The sequence below is a fragment of the Natator depressus genome, chromosome 6 (assembly GCF_965152275.1).
Source record: "Natator depressus isolate rNatDep1 chromosome 6, rNatDep2.hap1, whole genome shotgun sequence".
Taxonomy (NCBI): Eukaryota; Metazoa; Chordata; order Testudines; family Cheloniidae; genus Natator; species Natator depressus.
In genome coordinates, this window is record NC_134239.1 from 1,568,811 (window position 1) to 1,590,540 (window position 21,730).

Consider the following 21,730-nt stretch of genomic DNA (forward strand, 5'->3'; position numbering starts at 1 on the left):
TTCTACTCTATGTTCCTCTCGTCTAATACACTTTCCGTTTTACAATGCTGGTTCAGTCACGTCTGACTGCGGAGTTGGGGTGCAGGGCCCCCTGGCTTCCCCAGGAGTCCCACCTGGGCAGACTGGCTGTGGGAAGCACACGGTGTGGACGGGGATGCTGGATGCTCCAAGGTCAAACTCAGGATGGACGAAGCTGTGTAAGCTCCTTACCCTGGTGACAGTGCGCTCACCGAAAGTAGGCACGTTGCCCCAGGACCCTGAGTGGCTTCATGTGGGGCAATTCCAGAGCATCGCCTCCACGACTTCATGATACTCTCCCATGGGGGGCGCTGTGGGGAGGGGATGGGGCGTTGGCTGTGGGGGGGAACTCCCAGCTACACCAGCCCTGAGTGGGCTCTGTAGGTGGCACAGATGATCATGGCTGGTGCGTGTCAATCTCAAGAGCCAGAATCCCACAGCCCAGTAACTTTTTAATTACTGAATATTAGTCCATGTCACATCCATTATGCCCTGAATATTTTGCCCAGCTTCACCCAGACAGACCCATGATAAGAATGGGAGAAATTTTAAAGTGAGGGCAGTGGGAGAGGGGCTATATATTTGAGGGAAAAACCATGAAATTTTCAGCACTAACTCCAACCCTGGCCCCCATGGAGCTCAGCAATTTTCAAGTCAAACTGGTGATGCATGAGTATTTTACAGCTACTCAGATGACACGTTTCTCATTCTTAGCTATGGCTGTGGCTGCTTCCCGGCACAATCCTATAGCTGGGATCTGCTCCGCTGTTAAATCCTTCAGGGCTCAACCTGTTCCCTCCCTTGAACTGGCTAGGCCGTTACATTCTTGTTACCCGGCTCTTCCTCTTCCCACTCATACAGCTGTTTCTCCTCCAACTCCTTCAGCTTCTTCAGGTGGCTCGAATTAAATCCCTGGAGAGATGTCTCTGCTCTGCTGAAGGCCCCAGGACTCTCAGAATGCTTCTTGGGGACTCTCAGGGATATATAGTCTGCTGGATTCACCTCCAACAGCTCCCCCTCCTTGTTGAGGATCTGCAAGGCCAGGCACTCATAGAACCCGTTACCTTCCCTGTAGCGCTTGTTGAAGAGGTTAAAGTCACGCAGGAAATAGTGGGGGAGCTTTCTCTTGTTCACGCAGTGACGTAGGAGGCTCAGGAGGGTCTTCAGGGACGACTCCAGGGTCTCCCATTTCTCCGTCTCCGGGTGAATATCTTGGGCCCACAGAAGAACGGTCTGCACAGAGAGAGAGGAAACTTACATAGCCAAGACGAAGGAAATCTGTGTAACTCCTCGAGTTCTTCACACCAGCTTGGATTCTGACCCCACTGACCCCAATGGAGTGATAGCCTATTGAACCCAGCTGGGATCTGACCCCATTGACCCCAGTTGTGCAACAGCCAAGTGACTACAGCTGGGGGTCTGGCCCCATTGACCCCAATGGAGCTACAGCCCGCTGACCCCATCTGGGATCTGGCACCATTGACTCCAATGGAGCTAAGGCCGAGTGACACCAGCTGGGGGTCTGGCCCAGTCTTTTTGGTAGTTTCTGTTAAAGATTTTTGTTGGGTTCACACTCCCCTCCTCCCATCAGCAGTTCAGATTTTGTCTCTCCTGAATATTTTTATGGGTGACCAAGTTAGAGTTGGGGGATTGAGCAGTTCTTGAACTCAGACACTTGAGCGACACTGCAGAGAAAAAATGTCTGAGCTAAAGGTCTTCCAGGTTGACCTGAAGAAATACCTGCGCAGCCCCAAATCTGGCAACCTTGAGCATGTGAGTCAGACCCATCAGCCAGGCACCTAAAAGAGGAGTCTCTGGACCAGCTCAGAGCACCAGCCCACCCCGTCTGGCTTCCCATCTCCAGCTGTAGCAGGTCCCCAGTGCTTCAGGGGAAGTTGAAAGAAACCCAGAATGCGCCTGGCCAGTTGGGCACTGGGAGAATCTCTATGAGAAAATCCCCTTCCTGATCTCCGCAGATGATTAGCCTAAGCCCTGAAGCATGAGATTGGATCAGAGTGAAAATAGATTAGAATTATACAGTATCGCCAGGTCTCTGTGAGTCCTCCAGCAAAAGCAGAGAAGACACCCACACTCAACACGGATTGCACTGCCTGGGATCTGACACAACTCACAACATCTCAGACCAGAGCCTGAGTCCAGACAGACAGCTATCTATGCTTGAATTATTCCCCCCCCACCCCCAAGCATCCCCTTACAGCAGATGATCCCGCCCAGGCATGCTCGGAGAGTACCTTCAGGTGGTAAGACGTCAATATCTTGCCATATTCTGGGACCCAGCTCTCCTTGTTTATGAACTTCAGGAGTCTCAGAGCTTTCCGTCGCTGCCCCCCATCACTGTCGATGTCCCGGAGAAAAGCTGTCTCGGCATTAGCAAAAGAGAACCTGGAACCGAGGGAAAGAGCAACCTCATTGAATTTCAGTGAGCGAGGGATCTCGGCATAAACAGCCCCCACACCCCTAACCCTATCCCAGAGGCAGCCGCATTTCAGTGCCAGGTGCAGACTGCCAGTTCCCACTCACCAAAACCAAACCAAGGCACTCCTGAACGGGAATGAGTGTCCACACCGGGGCTATCCCAGTATAACTAGACTGGTTTAAATTCAAGCCGTGGCTTAAACCAAAGAAGGTTTCCCATGTAGACAAGGCCCAAGTTTCATTTTTTCCCTTTGCCACTAACTTTTCCAGAGTTCAAGAGTGGAAAAAGAAGGAAAAGGAATAGATGGGGAGGAAACCAGCCTGGAACCCATCCCTCTATTGGATTCACTGGCCAAAAAAGGGGACAGAGGATGAAAAAAAAAAAAAAACAAATTCAACGTTTCAGAAATTCAGAAATTTTTTTTAAGTTTTCAAAAGCTGAACATTTCAGTTCGAGTCAAAATGAAAATCTCTCTCTGGGAAATAAAAATGTTGATTCAGGACCAAGGGAACATTTCAGTTCCTTTCAGCGGTGGATCTTTTTTACCTCCAGAAACCATCTTTGGCCACTATGTCAGCACCGACTCTCCCAACTTCCTCTCCCTTCTGGCGGAATCTTTCCTGGCTGTTGCCTGGCTCCTTGTCCCACCAGTCGGACAGCCTGGCCAGGTCGTTTGTCTGCCAGTCTTCAGACAACACCACCTTATCCTGGACAGCAGGGACCAGATCCACAGAGACTAGCTCCTCCTCGCCCAGCCGGAAAATCAGCTGCACAGCCGGGCATTTGGGGTCCCAAGGCTGCAGTGTGATTCTCTCTATGAGATGGGGAGAAAAGAGAAGATCCAGTGATGCATACAGACACATAGGGTTGGGCGGGTTCTCAGATCTACCAGTTACAGATGTGGTTAAAGCTGCTGGCCCTGCTAACAGATGCTGGGGGAAGAGGGAGGGCTCTGTGTGCCCCCCATTTCCCCCCCTTATCACCAAAATCCATACGATTCCATTTGTTGATGGCTAGAAATTTCCCTGAAAGTTCGGCACAGATCGGATGTGGCATTTGCACAGCCAGTGAGTGTAAACCCTAGTGTAGACACTCCACAGATGCTGGTCCCTGGTCATGATTCACCCTAGGCCGGGCCCTAGGCTACAATACAACTTGCAAACACGTGCTAAACTATAACCTGTCCTGCCTGGTAGAGCAAACAAGCGTCTGGTGTATTAAGAGTCTAGGAATTTAGAGATGTGCCCTGGAAGTTGGGGTGGAGAACACAGGTTAGCCGCGTACAGCAGTTCACCACACATGGTCTCCAGTTGGTTTTATTAAAAGTTTTATTCCTTTCTCATTCACTGGATGGTTGTTTCATGCAGTGGCTCTCAGCCTTTCCACACTGCTGTACCCCTCGGCAGCTGAGTTGTCTTGCCTACCCCCAAGTTTCACCTCTGAAAAATGACTTACAAAATCAGACACAAAAATACAGAAGTGTCGCAGCCACACTGTTACTGACAAATTGCTGACTAATTTCTCATTTTTACCACAGAATTTTAAACTAAATCAATTGGAATATAAATATTGTCCTGACGTTTCAGTGTATGGTTTATAGAGCAGTACAAACAAGTCATTGTCTGTAGGAAATTTTAGTTTGGACTGACTTTGCTAGTGCATTTTATGTAGCCTGTTGTAAAACTAGGCAAATATCTAGATGAACTGAGGTACCCCCGGGAGACCTCTGTGTATCCCCAGGAGTATGTGTAGCCCGGGTTGAGAACCACTGGTTTAAATGACCCCCCAGATCAGTACATGTGAAGCAGCAAACAGAGAAGAACAAAGGCTTGTGTTTGTATTTTATGAAGCTAGTAGTAGTTTGACTACTTTATGAAGGGGAAAAAAAAAGCTAAAAATGGATGTGTTGCAACTTCCATCCAGTCTGCCATTGTCAGGGAATGTTGCAGAGAACTGGGGGGAAAAAAATCAAGCAGAGATCTGAATTGTATTCAGCAACCAGAGGGGCGGAGGAGAAAAGTGATCCTGTGAAATCATCTATCTTTTTGCATGTTGTTGGGGAGAAAGCATTGGATAGTTATAATGACTTTAAGTTTGAAGAAGGTGAAAGCAAGAAATTAAGTCCAATACTGACTACATTTGAGGAACATTGCATGCCGAAAGTAGTGAGACCTTAGAGAGAGAATTTTTTTTACACGCGCGCAGAAAACTGGTGACGCCACAGAGGAATATGTCAAAGAATTAAGGAAACTCAGTAACACCTATGACTTTGGTGAGCTGGCAGATTCTCTGGTCAGAGATAGAATCATTTGGGGCATTAAAGACAACGTGTTAAGAAAGGGACTGCTCCATAATGGAGACTAACTTTAGAAAAAGCTCCCCAGATATTCAGGACAACAGAAACTGTGAAAGCACAAGCCAAAGAGCTGAATCCACAAGAAGGGGTTACCCAAGTACTGTGAAAGAATATAGACAGACTAGGTCAAATCAAATTGTGGAACCACTCGCTATGAAGACCACTGCTAGGAGGAAGACTGGGTACAGGCGGTGACGTGGAAGGTGTGGATCACAGCGTGGCCCCAAACAGTGCGTTGCCTTTTGGAAACTCCGTCGTAAACGTGGGGAAAATAATCCTTTTGCAAAATGCTGCAGATCCCAAATGCAGAACAGTCAAGTGCATTCAGTTCAAGACAGTCTGGGTTGAGGAGTTTTTCACAGACGTTCTGGGATCTAGCAAGCCCGATGAGAGGGACTGGATACGACAGCCTGTGACAGCGAATGGAGCAATTATCCCACTGAAAGTGGGCACAGGCACTCAGGTTAATATGCTGTCTGAACAAGATTATGAGAAACTGAAAATAAGACCAAAACTGGGACCAACCAAAATCAAAGTACCTGGTTATTCTGGAACAAATATACCAGTGAAGGGCGGGGAGGGTGTGTGTGCCTTGCTAGCATCAACCTAAAAACATCATGTACAGGCTCCCATTCATTGCAGTGCCAAAAGGGGGTGACACCAATCTTAGGCCTGGCTGCATGTGAGAAACTCAGTCTGGTAAAATCGGTGCTCTCACTGCAAGATCATACTGAACCTGGCTAGGAGCCTCTTTCGGGAATATCATGACCTGTTTCCAGGGTTGGGTTGCTCACAGGGTGAACAGACAATCCAGATAAACAAGCAGGTCCTTCCAGTTACCCAGTCATGTAGAAAGGTGCCATTTGCACTCTGCGATCAACTCAAGGCTGAGCTCACAAGGATGGAAGCAATGCAAGTAACACAAAAAATTGAGGAGCCAACAAAATGGGTCAGCTCCCTAGTCATTGTGGAGAAAAGTAACATCCAGCTACACATGTGCTTAGATCCCAGAGACCTCACTAAGGCTCTAGGGAGAGACCATTTCAAACTACCAGCCAGAGAAGAGATTATGGCTCAATTTGCAAATGCTTAATATTTCAGTAATTGGATGCATCCTCGGGTTTTTGGCAGCTAAAATTAACTGAAGAAAGCTCAAAACTATGCCCATGTAATTCCCTGCTTGTTGGGAAGATACAGATTCTTGCACTTTACCCTTCAGCAGAGCTTCACCACCAGACGTGTGCCACAAAACCATGCATATGGTCTATGAACATACTAACGGTGACCTCAGTGGAGGACATAATCATCTGGGGCCCAAAGGAAAAGGAGCATGATCGTAGACTTCGGGAAGTCCTGGATGCAACTAGAACTGCAAACTTCAAACTCGATAGGGAGAAAGGTGTTTTCGGGGTTACAGAACAGACTTTTGTTGGAGACATTATTTCCAACAAAGGTGTAAAACCAGCGAAGAGGAAGAAATGATACCCCAGCTGCAGTCAAAGGAAGATTTCCAACAGTTCCTGGGAATGGTTCATTAGCTCTGCGAAAGCTCCCAGAGAATACAAATGAATGGTCCTGGGGCGTAGAACAGAAGGAATCATGGGAAAGTTTAAAACAGCAACGGATCCAAGAGCCAGTGTTGAAGTTCTGTGCCGACTGAATAGGAAGGCCGTCTGAAATCTCCGCAGATGCTTCACAGTCTGGGTTAGGAGCAGTGATTTTACAGCAGAATGAGGATTGTTGGCAGCCAGTGGCATATGCATCCAAATCCCTGACTGAGGCAGAAACCAGATACACAGAGATTGAGAGGAGCTTTTAGGAATATTGTTTGCCTGTGAGAGATTCAGTCAGTATATTTGTGGTTGGACAGTGAAAGTTGAAACAGATCACAAGCCCCTGGTAGCGTTATTTAGCAAACTGCTAAACGCCTGAACCTTAAGGATTCAGAGGATGAGGATAAAGCCGCAAACGGAGGATTTGGTTGTGACCTACACACCCGGGAAATTCCTCTTCGCGGCAGATGCACTTTTCAGAGCAGTGGCTCCCACGAACCCAGAGCAGACTTTAGAGACAGGGACGTAGGCCTATGTAGGTCTGCTTGTAAAGGCAATTCCAGTAGCTAACAGGAAACTGCAGCAAATGAGAGAGGAAATGCGGTAAGACGAATCGTCGGGGACCCTTAAAGAAGTGACCATTAAAGCGTGGCCAGAAGAAATAAGCAGTTGCTGTCCCGGCATAAGACACTATTGGAACAGCCGACATGAACTTACGGTGATGGGGGTGATTTTCCAGGGCAGTAAGGTTGTAATTCCAACGAGCTGCCGAAAAGTAATGCTAGGGACGATCCCGGAGGGACATGTAGCAATTGAAAAGCGCAAACAACGAGCATGAGAGGTGTGGTGTAGGCTGAAGATCACTCACGGCATTACTAACGTGGTAAGAAACGGCTTTTCATGCCTGAAATACAAGCCAAGCCAACAAGCAGAGCTGCTGAGACCTCATCCAGGTCCACAAAGGCCTTATGAGAAGGTCGGCATTGACTGCGTTACCTGGCTATCAAAGGATTATTCAATAGTCACAGATTATTATTATTAGTCCAGTTGGATATTAGGAAACACTATTTCACTAGGAGGATGGTGAAGCACTGGAATGGGTTCCCTAGGGAGGTGGTGGAATCTCCTTCCTTAGAGGTTTTTAAGGTCCGGCTTGACAAAGCCCTGGCTGGGATGATTTAGTTGGGGTTGGTTCTGCTTTGAGCAGGGGGTTGGACTAGATACCTCCTGAGGTCCCTTCCAACCCTGATATTCTAGGAGTCTATGATTAGTCTCTAAATCTAGAAATTTGAAAGCTGCATAGTACGAACAGTAGTCAGTGGTAGCCGGCATGAAGGGAATCTTCTCCTGACACAGAATTCCAGATGAAGTCTTCAGCGATAATGGGCTGCCATTTTCCAGTGCAGATTTTAGGCAATTTGTCCTGGATTGGGATTTTCATCACAAAAAATCAAGTCCAAATTACCCCCAATCTGATGGACTTGTGGAAAGGTCTGTACAGACAGTAAAGAATTTAACATTGGGGGCGATCTGTATAAAGCATTACTGTTTACCAAAGTACACCCCCGGAGAATGGCTTTTCTCCAGCTCAGCTGGTAATGGGAAGAATTTACCAGTCACTGATAACTTGCTGAAATCTCATAACAATGAAACCATATGGAAGATGAAAGACAATCAGAAGCGGAAGCAGAAACTTTATATTGAGAAAAGGGCCCGTGATCTCCCATCTCTAACCCAGATGATAGAGGTGGGATCCCTCAGGCACACTCTAATACTTGGGGCCAAAGGGGCACCATTAAAGAACAGCTGCATTCGCGGTCTAAGGTAGACCAGACAGACCAGGGAGACACGTTTTGATGAAATTGAAGGGATCTACGAGTAATCCCAGAAAGTTCCAACACACTGACAGTAGATGTGGACTCTGGCATTTCCCATCTGACTGATCCTTTATCATCCACACACAAAGGAGAAACTGTCGAAGGAACACGAGAACAACTCAGACTCCAGTGAAAGGCTGGTACTGAGAAGATCAGAGCAGGAGATTAAATGTTCTGACTCACAGATTCTTACTAACCTTTCTGGAGAAGGGGAAGTTGAGGAAAGTGAGTGGTAAAAACTCACTCCAGAGTGATGTGCTGGCAACCTTTCCTTGCTAGGTAGCTGACACATTGGGTTTATGGAAATCTACTAAGTGGGTGGAGAATTTAATGCATGTGCTGCTAGATAGATGTTAGCTTTTTATATATATCTGTAGGTAAGAGTTCATTCGTTTTTCTTTAAGAGGGAAGCTGTAGAGACATGTTTGTGGAAGATTTAGAGATGCTCCCTCAAAAGGGACAATTTATGAATATAGGAATTTCGAGCTGTGCCCTGGAAGCTGGGGTTGAGAACCCCATGTAGCCCTGTTCAGCAGTTCTCCGCAGACGCTCTCTATTTTGGTTTATTACAGGTTTTATTCCTTTCTCTTTCACTAGTTTGTTGTTTAATGAACCCCAAAATCGTTACAATCACTGTCTGTGTAAGGTGAATGTAACATCGCTGCACAGGATGGCTCTTCAGAAATTGGTAAGATACAGAACCTTCTTCTTGTACCATATTAATAAAGCTGCCTTGGCTATTTGGTCTCGGGTATATTTCATCATGAAATATCAAATCAAAGTGTGGTCAAGCAACTGACTATACAATTTATTAACAGCACAAGTGTCCCTCCTGGCCTTGGAATATATGAAAGGTCTTGTTTTCTACAACTACAGCTGAGACCTCACCTCTGCTCAGCAGAGCAGAACAATTACCTCTTATATCTTACACACAAGTGTAATATTTCCAGACAATAGATCTATGATTGTTTTCTGTGTTGTAAAGAAATGGCCCAAAAGAAAATAAATGCTAAAGAATGTTGGGAGTCATTAGGAAAGGGAAAGATAATAAGACAGAAAACATCATATTGCCTTTATATAAATCCATGGTTTGCCCACACCTTGAATACTGCGTGCAGATGTGGTCACTCCATCTCAGAAAAGATACATTGGAATTGGAAAAAGTTCAGAAAATGACTAGGGGTATGGAATGGCTTCTGTATTAGGAGAGATTAATAAGATTGGGACCTTTCAGCTTGGAAAAGGGACAGCTAAGGGGGGATCTGATTGAGGTCTACAAAATCATGACTGGTATAGAGAAAATAGATAAGGAAGTGTTATTTACTACTTCTCATAATACAAGAACTAGGGGTCACCAAATGAAATTAATAGACAGCAGGTTTAAAACAAACAAAAGGTAGTACTTCTTCATACAATGCACAGTCAACCTGTGGAACTCCTTGCCAGAGGATGTTGTGAAGGCCAAGACCATAACAGGGTTCAAAAAAGTACTAGATAAATTCATGGAGGATAGGTCCATCGATGGCTATTAGCCAGGATGGCGTTCCTAGCCTCTGTTTGCCAGAAGCTGGTTTTGGGTGACAGGGGAAGGATCACTTGATAATTGCCCTGTTCTGTTCATTCCCTCTGGGGCACCTGGCATTTGCCATTGTCGGTAGACAGGGTACTGGGCTGGATGGACCTTTGCTCTGACCCAGTATGGCCGTTCTTATGTTCTTAAAATGTCCAACTTACCTTTTATTGATTTATGAATCTGAGGCACTCTAGGTTTGATCATTCTTGCTTGGAACACTGGGTCTAGAAGGAGAGAGAGGGGAAGGAAATTGTGGGATCAGCATTACCAAAATTTCTTTTGGCCCATCATTGTTTGCTCCTATTTTATAAGGTCAAGTTAAAAGTTTCCAAAGCTGACTGCCTAAAGTTTGGTACCTAAATCCATATTTAAGCCTCCGCTGTGACAGTTCTGACAAACCCAGGCATCTCTCTGTGACAACTGTCTCCACTTTATAAAAGTTATCAGCACCTCTGGGCCAGAGATTGCGTGCTGGCTGGTTGAGGTGAGTTACTGAACTCTGTCCAGGAGCTAAAACCGACGGTGGACAATCACTGCAGACCCCTGGACCGGTAAACACTTCCAAAGAAGGACCCCCAGTGCTCTGAGTGTAGCCAGAGGGGGCACCTGTGGTGTGACTGGGCCTTCATGGATTGCAGCAATGGGCAAGCCTGGACAGCCAATGCGAGAGCTCACAAACAGGGAGTCATAAATATAAAGGGAAGGGTAACAACCTTTATGTATGCAGTAACATATATCCCTCCTGCCAGAGGCACAGAATCATTTACCTGTAAAGGGTTAAGAAACTCAAATAATCTAGTTCGCACCTGACCAGAAGGACCAATGGGGAAAGAAGATACTTTCAAATTCTGGGGTGGGGCGGAGGGGAGGTTTGGTTTGTGCTCTTTGTTTGTGTGTTCTCTCGGAGCCAGAGAGGGACCAGGACAGGAAAACCCATCTCTTAAAACTCTGCCTAAAATAAGCATCTAGGATTACAAAAATTGTAAGTAAGCCAGGGAAGGCGTCAGATTATCTTTTGTTTTAGCTGGCGAATTTTCCCTATGCTAAGCGGGAGGTTTATTCCTGTTTTCTGTAACTTTGAAGTTATTCCTAGAGGGGAATCCTCTGTGTTTTAAATCTTTTTATTACCTTGTAAATTTACCTTCCATCCTGATTTTACAGAGGTGATTCTTTTACTTTTTTTTAAATACAATTCTTCTTTTAGAGCCTGATTGATTTTCAGGGTCTTAAAAACCCAGGGGGGTTGATCTGTGCTCACTAGTACCAATTGGTGAGGATATTATTCTCAAGCCTCCCCAGGAAAGGGGGTGTAGGAGTTTGGGGGGATATTTTGTGGGGGTAGGGCTCCAAGTGGCCCTCCCTGAATGTTTGTTTAAATCACTTGGTGGTGGCAGCAATATCGTCCAAGGACAAGGAAAGAAATTTGTGCCTTGGGGGAAGTTTTTAATTGAAGCTGGTAGAAATGAGCTTAGGGGGTCTTTCATGCGGGTCCCCAGATCTGTACCCCAGAGTTCAGAGTAGGGAGGGAACCTTGACACAGGGCCTGGCCAAAATGACAGTACCGGTGAGGGTCACTGGGGCCGAAGTGACAGGCCTAAGGACTCAGGATGCAATCAGACATCAGTGTGGAAGAACTTAGTGCAGGCCCGTGATCCACCTGGCGCCACGATCTGCTGGCAAAGCATCCATAGGATGTCTGGCCCTATCCCATGGAGGAAGTGCAGCTGATGGCAGGGAACCATATGGAATCTTGCTGTATGGGGTTGTAACCCACTTTGGCTTACCCTGTAATCTCAGGTCAGGATCTGAAGCATTTCGGGGAGATCCTGGGACCGTGGGATGGAGACCAGCTGGAGGGATCCAGTCCTGGTCTAGGGACAATGGAAACAACCAAACCAGGGGAACTCGTTGGAGCTGGTGAGAGAGAAGACCCAGAAGATGGAACCTCCCTGCAGCCAGGAAGCTTGACCCAGCACCCCACCAACTGCCAGGCACCCGAGGTAATAAGTATCAAGTGGCCAATGCAAAAGTGGATTTCCAAGAGAACACTAAGACCAGACCCTGAGTTGGGAATTTGAACACAGAGCTATGGCTAATGGCGAAGAGATCGACCCTTTGAATGCAGAAATGAACAACTGCACCAGGTGACAGTGAACCCCCAAACCAGGGAAATAGGGTTCAGCTTCTGGTCCCCAAGAGATCTGAAAATGAGTCTTACACCCAGTTCAATTGGTGCCATGAGGTGGGTACTTGGGGAGGGAGAAAACACTGGAAAGGGTGAGCCTCAGATTTCACTGGCCTGGGATACCGACTGTCACCTGGGGGGGGCCAAGAGAACCCCAAAGTCTCCCCTGGTCCCCCTCCTGGTGCTGGAGGTACCCTTTGAATGAACAGGCCTGGACTTAATAGGGCCACTCGAGAAAAACCCGTTGGGTTCTTGGCACGTATTGGTGACAGAGGATTACAGGACACAGTACACCTGAGGCTATTCTCCCCCCGCCCCCCAGCCGCTGCATGACAAACACACCCACCATTGCGACCAAACTCATGAAGGTCTTCACCGGGGTCAGGATACCTAGAGAAATCCTGGTGGACCGGGGGTCCAATTTCACATCAAGACTGATGCAGGAATTGCATGAGCTGCTAAAGGTCAAATCCCTCAAGACATCAGTCTACCATCAGCAGACGGATGGGTTAGTGGAGTGGTTCAAAGGGACCATGAAGATGGTGCTGAAAAAGTTTGCAGCCTCTAACCTCTGCCACTGGGACCGAATGCTACCCCTGTATGGGAGGTCCCTCAAGCCTCCACAGGGTTTTTGCCATTTGAGCTGCTGTATGGGAGACCACACCAGGGGATTCTGGGCCTCCTTTGGGAATCCTGGGAAGAATGTCAGGAACCCAGAGCTACGGGCTCCTTGCAGTATGTTGTGACGAAGTGGGACTGTTCTTAGTGTTTCCTCCGAATATTGTGGGGGTGCCTCAGTTTCCCCTATGCAGTTCTTAAGTATCTAGGTGGTGGGGTAAGGGTGTATGATCACTGCAGAGCCCTAGAGGGCAGGTGTGTGCAGGGGTCTGGACACAGAGAATGGCCGACACCCTGTCTCCTGGCAACTGATGGCCTGGCCCTTCCCCCCTGCAAGGTGGGAGCTAAAGGGTTGGAGAACAAAGGAATCAGGTGACCTCCTGGCCTGGGAAAGGAACAAAGCCCAGAGGAGGGGGGGCTGGAGGGAGTTTCAGTTTGGGGCTGGCTAGGACATGGAGTGAAGTGCAGACGTGGTTGTCTGGCTCACTGCCCTCCAGAATGGACCCAGCTGAGGGGTCCTGTTCTCTGCACCTGCAAGCTCTGTTTTAGACCATGTTCCTGTCGTCTAATAAACCTCTGTTTTACTGGCTGGCTGAGAGTCCCGTCTGACTGCGAAGTTGGGGTGCAGGACCCTCTGGCTTCCCCAGGAGCCCCGCCTGAGCGGTCTCGCTGTGGGAAGCACACGGAGGGGCAGAGGATGCTGAATGCTCCGAGGTCAGACCCAGGAAGGTGGAAGCCGTGTGAGCTGTTTGCCCTGCGGACAGGCTGCTCACCGGAAGGCGACTGCCCCAGAGTCCTGACTGGCTTCATGGGGAGCAGTTCCAGAGCATCGCCCGGGCACTCCGTGACAACTGGTGGCAGAGGTGGGATCTACTGCACCCCGTGGATGGCGCTTCCTGCAGTAAGTGACTGGGGAGCAGTAAAACAAAGGGGGATTGATGGGGACTAGGCGTGCTGAAGATTCAGAGAGAGACGGTTTCAGGGGGCGGTTAACCCCTAGGATTGTGTGACCAGAGAGGACTTTTGCAGTAACAGGGTCCCCTGGGGGATTGCAGCGAGTGGTCCCAGGGGCGGAGGAGTCTGCAGCTCGACCCTGGCAAAGAGGTGGTGACCTCGAGAAGGGCTGGCACACTAGGGGTTCTCCCTGGAAACCGTGGGGAGCTGAGAGCACACAGGCCTGTGAGTCCACAACAACTTGGGAAGAGCGGAGTGATGGCCTGTCACCGTCTCCTGAAGAAGGACATTGTAACCCTGTGCAGAAAGAGAGGGTTGAGCATTGGAAAGTTCACCAAAGCACAGTTCATCGTGCAGCTGGAGGAGGATGACCGCTCTAAGGGACAGATTCCTGACCCCAAATGGGGCTATAGCAGGATCTGGGAGCAGCTGGAGTAGTAGCCAGGCATCGCCAAGACTCCTGTCCCCGACCAGACGAGGGTCTTCACGATTGGGTTCCCCATCCGGGGATCGGAGATGGACGGGATTGGAGCTGAGTCCGAGAGAGCAAGAGGACTGTGAGAGACAGCGAGAGCCCGAGAAAGAGCTGCAGAAGCAGCAGCAGCATGAACTGGCGGTGGGGGAGCGGAGAGGCCTAGGGAACCTCCCCGGGGTGAGTGGGGATAGACCCCGGGGGGCCAGTTCCGCAGGGAACCTCGAGACTCAATTGCTGCCCCTGGTTAAGGAGGGGGGGGATGTGGATGCCCACCTCACTGCCTTTGAGCAGGCTGGAGATTTGAACCAGGGGGACCCTGCGGAAAAGCCCCGGTGTCTAGCTCCCTTGCTGGGTCCCAAGGCCATAGACTCTGTCGGCCAGATGGGTGGGGAGGTGGACAGGCTCCCACTCCTGACCCCAACCTATATGTCTGTGTGGAGTTTCCTGGGGTCAGGCCCCTCGGACCCCCAGTGGGAGCGGAAGGTGATGGTCAATGGGGAGACATTCCTGGGGTGGCGAGATCCTGGGACAGAGAGAACTGTTGTCAGGCCCTGGGTGGTGCAGCCTCAGAGGTTGAGGGGCTGTGTGAGCTGGGTGAGGGTCCCAGGGACGAAGCCCCTCGCCCTGCCTATGGCCCAGATCCCTGTGCAGACCCAGGAGGGGTGGGGCTGGCTGGTCTTTGGGGTGCTCCAGGACACCAGCTGCGAGACCCTGTTGTGGGGCAACTGTGTCTCTTTGGGACAGGATCCAGGCCCTGCTCCTGTAACGGCCAAGGGTTTGAATTTGAATCCAGGGAACCAGTCGGTGGAGAGGGAAACGGTCAGTGAAAATGCAGATGACCTGGCTGGCAGCAGGGAGGAGCCGCTAGGCTCAGGCTACCTGTCTGCCTGTAAGCAGACCCCTGGGGCTGGGTGGGACAGAGAGATGCTCCCTGCGCCCTTGCACTCCGGAGAGGGGGGCTCAGGGGGCTCAGGCTGGCTCTGATGCAGTGAGGAAAGCAGCGAGCTCGCTGCCTACCCCCACTGGCACAGCAAGGGCAGCGCTGAGCACAGGGGGAGCTGAGACCCCAGCTGAGTGGGGGGAGACACAGGCAGGGGAGGGGATCTGTGGGGAGTGGCAAGGTGCTTGGTAAGGAAAGTTTGGATGAGCCTAGGCAGCCTTGTGATCTGATGGCTTTGTCCAGTCAGCAGGGTGGGAAGGCGAGGAGAGTGGAAGATGAGTGTCCCTGGACCTTACCTGTTAGCTGGGTGGAGAATTGGGACAGTGAAGGAAACGTGCCTGTGCCTGTCAGAGGTATTGACTTGCCTGTGGAGGGAGCTACCCTGATCTCCAAGCAGGTGTCTGTGACCAGCCTTGTGTGCTGGGACAAGGGGAATGAGATCCCAAGCTGTGTGTCCGGTAAAGGAGAAAGTGTGTCCGGCTCTTCTTGGTCTGTGGAGCAGACAGAAGGGGCCTTGCAGCCTGTGATGGTTGAGCGTCATGCAGTTGACTCAGAGTTGGTTCTGGATTCAGCTAAAGCCCAGGAAGGGAAGGGTCCTAAGTTTGTGTCTGCTCAGGAGAATGGCCCTGTAACTAGGTCGCATCCAGTTAGTGTCTATGTAAAATCCCAGAGCCCAGACAATTCTGGTGCTTGTATTTTGCCTGTTGCTCGTGTGTGGTTGGGAAAGGGTGTCGCAACTCTGTCTAATCAGGGTGAGATCCTAGCCAGGGCACAAGGAGAGCGTGAAGGTGATGTGATTGTGTTACCTATGGAGGGTGTGGAAACCTGTAGCAAGAAGGAAAAGATTCCTGAACTTGTGTGTGGCAAAGGGAAGGAGAAGGCTTCTGACCTTTTATCTAGGAAGTCTGTCAGTTTGCCTGAAAGGGGATTGTGTAGGTATCCGCCGGATGGGCCAGAGGTAATTCTGGATGTAAGGGAGACCCAGAAAGAGTCTGTTGTTGCTCAGGAACGTGTTCCTCTAGAGCAAGCCCTAGGTAAAGAGGGTAAGAGCAGAATTTCTGGGAGGGGTGAATTGTTGCATAGAAAAGCCCTAGGGAAAGGAATCCTCATGGAGTCTTTGCAAGCAGTTTACTGCAACTGAAGGGTGTGAAAGTGATTTAATCAAGAAAGTTTCAGTTCCTAACAGCCAGAAATTTTCTGTTGTGAATGGATCCACTGACTGTCCTGTTGAAAGACCCAGTGTGGATAGCTTTGAGAAGGTCTCAGATGGAGTGAAAGCTGTTAAGAAACTTAAACAGTCCTATAACCAAGTGGCTGTGTTTGGCCAGCTTGTTGGGGAGAAGACCCAATCCAAGTTTGACCCCCTGGGGTTTTGGGGTGGCCAAAGGGCACGGGCCGCAGAAACCGTCCCACATGCGGCCTGCGAGTGCTATCGACCACCCCCGACCTAAGGGAGGGCGTGAAACTGGAAGGGTCTGGTGTAACTCCTACCAAGGAATGGCAGAGACGCTGGGGCATCCATGGGAACGTTGGTGGCTTCGAACTTCCCCAGGTCACCGGCTAAAGTGACCCCGCTCAGTTCGACCTCGAAGGGGGAGAGATGTGACGAAGTGGGACTGTTCTTAGTGTTTCCTCCGAATATTGTGGGGGTGCCTCAGTTTCCCCTATGCAGTTCTTAAGTATCTAGGTGGTGGGGTAAGGGTGTATGATCACTGCAGAGCCCTAGAGGGCAGGTGTGTGCAGGGGTCTGGACACAGAGAATGGCCGACACCCTGTCTCCTGGCAACTGATGGCCTGGCCCTTCCCCCCTGCAAGGTGGGAGCTAAAGGGTTGGAGAACAAAGGAATCAGGTGACCTCCTGGCCTGGGAAAGGAACAAAGCCCAGAGGAGGGGGGGCTGGAGGGAGTCAGGAACCCAGAGCTACGGGCTCCTTGCAGTATGTGCTCCAGCTATGGGAGAGGCTAAGAGTGCTAGGGGGTTGCAAAGGAGAACCTCACTACAGCTCAGCATTGCCAGGAACACACCTACAATCAAGAGCCCCGATGACACAAGCCTGGGACAGTATATTATTGTTACTACCAAGCTCCGAGTCAGCTGGCCAGATAGCAAGGACCATGTGAGGCGATAAGAAGGGTAGGGCTGGTTGACTTTGAGATTTGTCAGTCTGGGAAGCGTAAAGAGATGCAGATATATCCCGTTAACCTCCTAAGAGGCCTGGAGAGATCAAGAAGGCCCTGCTCATATCCTTCTATTCCCCGAGCTGGAGCTAGGCCCTCAAGCTATGACATCTCAAGATCTGCACCCAATTCAAACCCAGCTCCAACCTGAACAATGGGCACAGAAGCTACAGCTAGTTCAGACGTTTTCCTCGGTGTTCTCAGCACACCCAAGGCAGATGCATTTGATCAACAACTTCATACAGACCGAGCTGGGGCACAAAGTCCAGGAGAGCCCCTGGCTCCGGACAAGGAGGATGTGGAAAATGGTATACAAAGAGCTGCAGCCTATGCTAGCCCTAGGAGTCATCAAGGAATCCCCGCAGCGGGTGGAGGAGTACGACTGAGCTGGTGCCAAAGACAGACCGGTCGATTCGATTTTGCATAGACATTAGGAAAGTCCAAGCAATACCCAGGTTACCCAATCCTGGGGTGCAGAGCTGCTGAACTGGCTGTGGACTGCTGGACCTTAGACCACTGTCGACCTGTACTGGTAGACCCCATTGTTGGTGGAGTTCGGGGCTTGGCCAGCTGTTACGGGCGGGCTGTACTGGACTTTGCCACAACAGCAGCCCCAAAAGGTTAAATGGATGGAAGCTGGTGACAGTATGTTCAAAGCCTTAAAGAACCATCTAACCCACAAGCTGGGTCCTCTTCTACCCTGGCTTCTCAAAACAGTTCACCCTACAGATGGGCATCTTGCAGACGGGCCTTGGGGCAGGGCTACCCCAGAAGGTGGATGACGAGGGACACCCAACTCTCTACAGAAAGCTGTTCCCTCGGGCAGTAAACTGCTGGACCATCAAAAAGGAAGCCTTGACACCTCTCTCCATCAGGGCTGAGCAAGGGTACCCCCAAAACTGGAGCACCCTAACATCACATCCTCATTCACCTTCAGCGTCTAACCCAGGAACAACATGTGCTGCAGACACAGCATCCACAACTCTGACAGCATTTCAGAATATGACCTGGGGCTGACTTCTGCTCTCAGTTAAAGGCGTTCAGAGTAGCAGCCGTGTTAGTCTGTATTCGCAAAAAGAAAAAGAGGACTTGTGGCACCTTAGAGACTAACCAATGTATTTGATCCGATGAAGTGAGCTGTAGCTCACGAAAGCTTATGCTCAAATACATTGGTTAGTCTCTACGGTGCCACAAGTCCTCCTGTTCACACCCCCCCAGCCCTGCCCCCACCCCTGCCCCAAAGTCCTGGCCCAAACTCCACCCCTCCCTGCCCCTATTGGACCCCCCCCAATCCCCGGCCCCGCCTCCTCCCCCAGCACGCTGCTGGGTCCTGCTTCTCCCACCTCCGTCCCAGCGTTTGTGCCGGGAAGCAGCTGTTTCACGCACGCAGCAAACCTGGGAGGGAGGGGAGAACGCGGCGCGCTGCGGGAGGAGGCGGAGCGGAGGTAAGCTGGGGCGGGGAGCTGCCGGTGGGTGTTCTGCACCCACCAATTTTTCCCTGTGGGTGATCCAGCTCCGGAGCACCCACAGAGTCAGCACCGATGTCTAGAGTCACCCCACTGTAGTTAGGGAGTGACTCCGGATTGACCCCAGGGAGCTGAGATCAGTACCTGGTCAATCTGCTCTCGTATTTGGCACTCTAATACACATGGCCCACAGTTATTTGACAATATCCCGCCATTTATTTCATACTCACCGTTGTCTCTGGGGTGGCTGTTTTCATCTGAAGATAGAGGAAATCGAAAACGAAAGTGTTATGAGCAATTACCCAGATGGTTCCTTTAACAGCTGATCCCTCCCCATAACCCCAAGCCTGTCCCCACTCCTCAACTTCATCTTCCTAGCTTCCTGGTCCCTCCCCCACCCTCCCATACCCCCCAATCCCACTTCAATGCCCAGTCCACCCTCTCACCCCCTACGATCTGATGCCCACCCCCAAATTCACCCTCCCAGGACCCCAACTCCTCTGCTGACTCCACATTCCAAGCCCCCCAGACCCTGGCTCCCACATATCCACCCTTCTGCTCCCGCCCCCCAAATTACCTGCAGTCAGAGCATTTTGCACATATCTGTGGAAGTCCTGCAGGATGTGGACAGGATTCAAGTGGCGATTGTCGATGCTTCCCTGGGAAAGGAGGGGAAAATCCATCAGATCTTTTCTCCACCTACCTCACAAGCCATCAGGGATCGAATGTAGGACAAAGCCCCAAATCACAGGGCACAACAAATTAATCCTGCTGGAAGGTTAAAATGCTGCGAGATTCCTGCTTGGGATGGTAACTAAGAGACCTGCCTGCAGTATTATCAACACCAAGGTTTACAATTCTGGCCTGGGGCACCCAAAATACGTAGCCACTGTTATTGTTTCCATTTGTTTTTTAATTTAAATATTTCATCTGGAATGCCATTGAGGCTGCGGGTCGGGAATGAGGGGCACCGGCAGGGCTGGGGGGGGGGTCAGGGCTGGGCTAGCGGGGGGCTGCGGGTCAGGAGTGAGGGGCACTGGCAGGGCTGGGGGGGCAGGGCTGGGCTAGCGGGGGGCTGTGGGTCAGGAGTGAGGGGCACCGGCAGAGCTGGGGGGGGTCAGGGCTGGGCTAGCAGGGGGCTGCGGGTCGGGAGTGAGGGGCACCGGCAGGGCTGGGGGGGCAGGGCTGGGCTAGCAGGGGGCTGCGGGTCAGGAGTGAGGGGCACCGGCGGGGCTGGGGGGGCAGGGCTGGGCTGGCAGGGGCTGCGGGTCAGGAGTGAGGGGCACCGGCAGGGCTGGGGGGGGCAGGGCCGGGCTAGCAGGGGGCCGGCGGGGGGTGAGCCCAGGGCCGGGCTAGCAGGGGTGGGTTCACCTCACCTGGAACCGATCCCTCGCTCCTGCCCCGGGGTTCCCTGTACGCGGGGCCGGCTCATCGCAGTAGGCGGTCGCCCCGTCCGCTCTCAGGGTGTCCAGATCCACCACCAACCTGCTCCCGCAGCGGAACAGCGACACCCCTTGGGCCCCGTAGATGTAGGTGGGGAGCCGCCGGTCAAGGGCGCTCGGGTCCCGGACCGTCCTGCGGCCCCGCAGCCGGAGCTCGGGGGGGAAGCGCAGCGGGATGAGAAAGTCGAAGTCGCTGGCGCTCTCGCTGGCGCGGCTCTGGAGCTGCAGCCCCTGCCGGTGGCTCCCCGTGGGCTGGGCACCCTCGGAGTACAGCCCGGTGCTGCTTTGATACAGCCACTCCACGAGCTTGGCCACCGTCTTTTCCACCACCTCGTAGCTCCTCCACGCGCAAAAGTCTTCATCGTCCCCTCGCACAAACACGCTGGCGTCGTAAAACCGCTGCAGGAAACCTTCCCCGGCCATCCCGCCGCTCTCGCCTCTCCCTGCAGCCCCACGGCTCGGAGCAGGGCCCAGAAACTGTGCGGCTACAGCCGCCGCCGCTTTCAGTTTCCGGCAGCGGCTCCTCCCCCCAGTTAACGGGAGGAGCTTAGCGCTCGCAGGCCGCCTTGGGAGCTGTGGAGACGGGACCAGCCACCTTGCTGTTGGAGGCGCTGAGGCAGCCCGGGGTGTTGTTCTGGGATCAGGCCCGTGATCCAGAAGGGAAGCCCGGCTGGGCTCTTAGAAGATGAAGTTTACCGACTGGGAGTTACACACAGAAGGGTCATCACAAGCTGCTGCGTTGAATCTGGTTTAATCTAAGTGGGGTGGGTTTTCAACCCCAGGAGTTGGCGGCTTTGTCAGTCGGTGAAGAGACCTGCAGGCCCCTACACAGCATTTAGAAAAGCAGCCGGGATCCCCCGACATCCCCAGACAGCTGTCCCAACCAACCCAGACGAAGCGCAGAGGGGCAGGAGGACTGTCCGAGCGACCCAGAGGCAGCCGTGTTGAACGAGGTGTGCGCTCAGCGAGGGGCGTGACACCAACACTTGTGGTTTTTATCACAAGCGTCAACATAAAAGCTCCCAACTCCCGGAGTCCCGAGATTAGGGGAGAATTTCAGTTGTTTTTTAAACTCATTTTGTAGCCCGGGTGGCTGGGAAGAAAATCATGAAAACAAGAACCCAGAAGTGTGAAAACCCAGAAGACTGAGAATCAGACCACAACAGGCATTGTAACGCTCATGGGGATCCGGGCGAGGGTTAGTGTCCAGATTGGGGTTCCTTGAGCAAGCTCGCCCCCACAAATACACCTAACATAGGGTGTTATGAGCCCTGGGGCTCACACATGGCTCTGATCCTGCCCAGCCTGGTCTCCCCTGCCCAGGATTGATCTCAGCCGGCGTCCGGCCCCCACTGCCCCTTTGGGAAGCGACGCTATCCAGGGTACCGATGGTGACGCCAGCTTAGCTCAAGGCAAACTGCCAGGCTAGAGAACGGGAAGTGGGCACAGGCTTGGGTGCAGGCCGGAGGGTTTGCAGACAGTGAGTGGCTCAGGGCACTGAGCTGTGCCGAGGCTGGGTGGGGAGCTGAGAGCAGGCACGCTCGGTGCACGGCACAGGCCCACAAGCTCTGGCAACACAGGGACAGGGGGCAGGAACACCCCTGAGATGAAAGGGGCAGGTCACACATCTCAGAGCCAGAGTGTCAGGCTGTGTCATCT

General features: G+C 51.4%; 1 protein-coding gene across 1 annotated transcript; it reads right to left on the reverse strand.

Moving 5' to 3' along the window:
• Positions 1-499: 499 nt before the first annotated feature.
• On the reverse strand, positions 500-20,589 carry LOC141989814 (protein mab-21-like 3). Its single transcript, XM_074956730.1, has 7 exons — positions 20,006-20,589; positions 19,207-19,288; positions 18,860-18,886; positions 9,976-10,038; positions 3,002-3,269; positions 2,271-2,421; positions 500-1,251 (listed from the first exon to the last, which is right to left on the reverse strand). The coding sequence occupies exons 1-7, from the start codon at positions 20,492-20,494 to the stop codon at positions 829-831; spliced, it is 1,503 nt and encodes a 500-aa protein (XP_074812831.1). The 5' UTR covers positions 20,495-20,589; the 3' UTR covers positions 500-828.
• Between the last annotated feature and the right edge of the window lie 1,141 nt (positions 20,590-21,730).

Bases quoted from the DNA above. Each gene is read 5' to 3' on its own strand.
- LOC141989814 (XM_074956730.1), bottom strand. From the start codon at position 20,494: ATGGCCGGGGAAGGTTTCCTGCAGCGGTTTTACGACGCCAGCGTGTTT. The intron at 19,289-20,005 runs GTGAGGTGAACC...CTCCTTTCCCAG, and splicing joins GAGCGAGGGATCGGTTCCAG to GGAAGCATCGACAATCGCCA. The intron at 2,422-3,001 runs GTAAAAAAGATC...CCTCGGTTCCAG, and splicing joins GCCAAAGATGGTTTCTGGAG to GTTCTCTTTTGCTAATGCCG.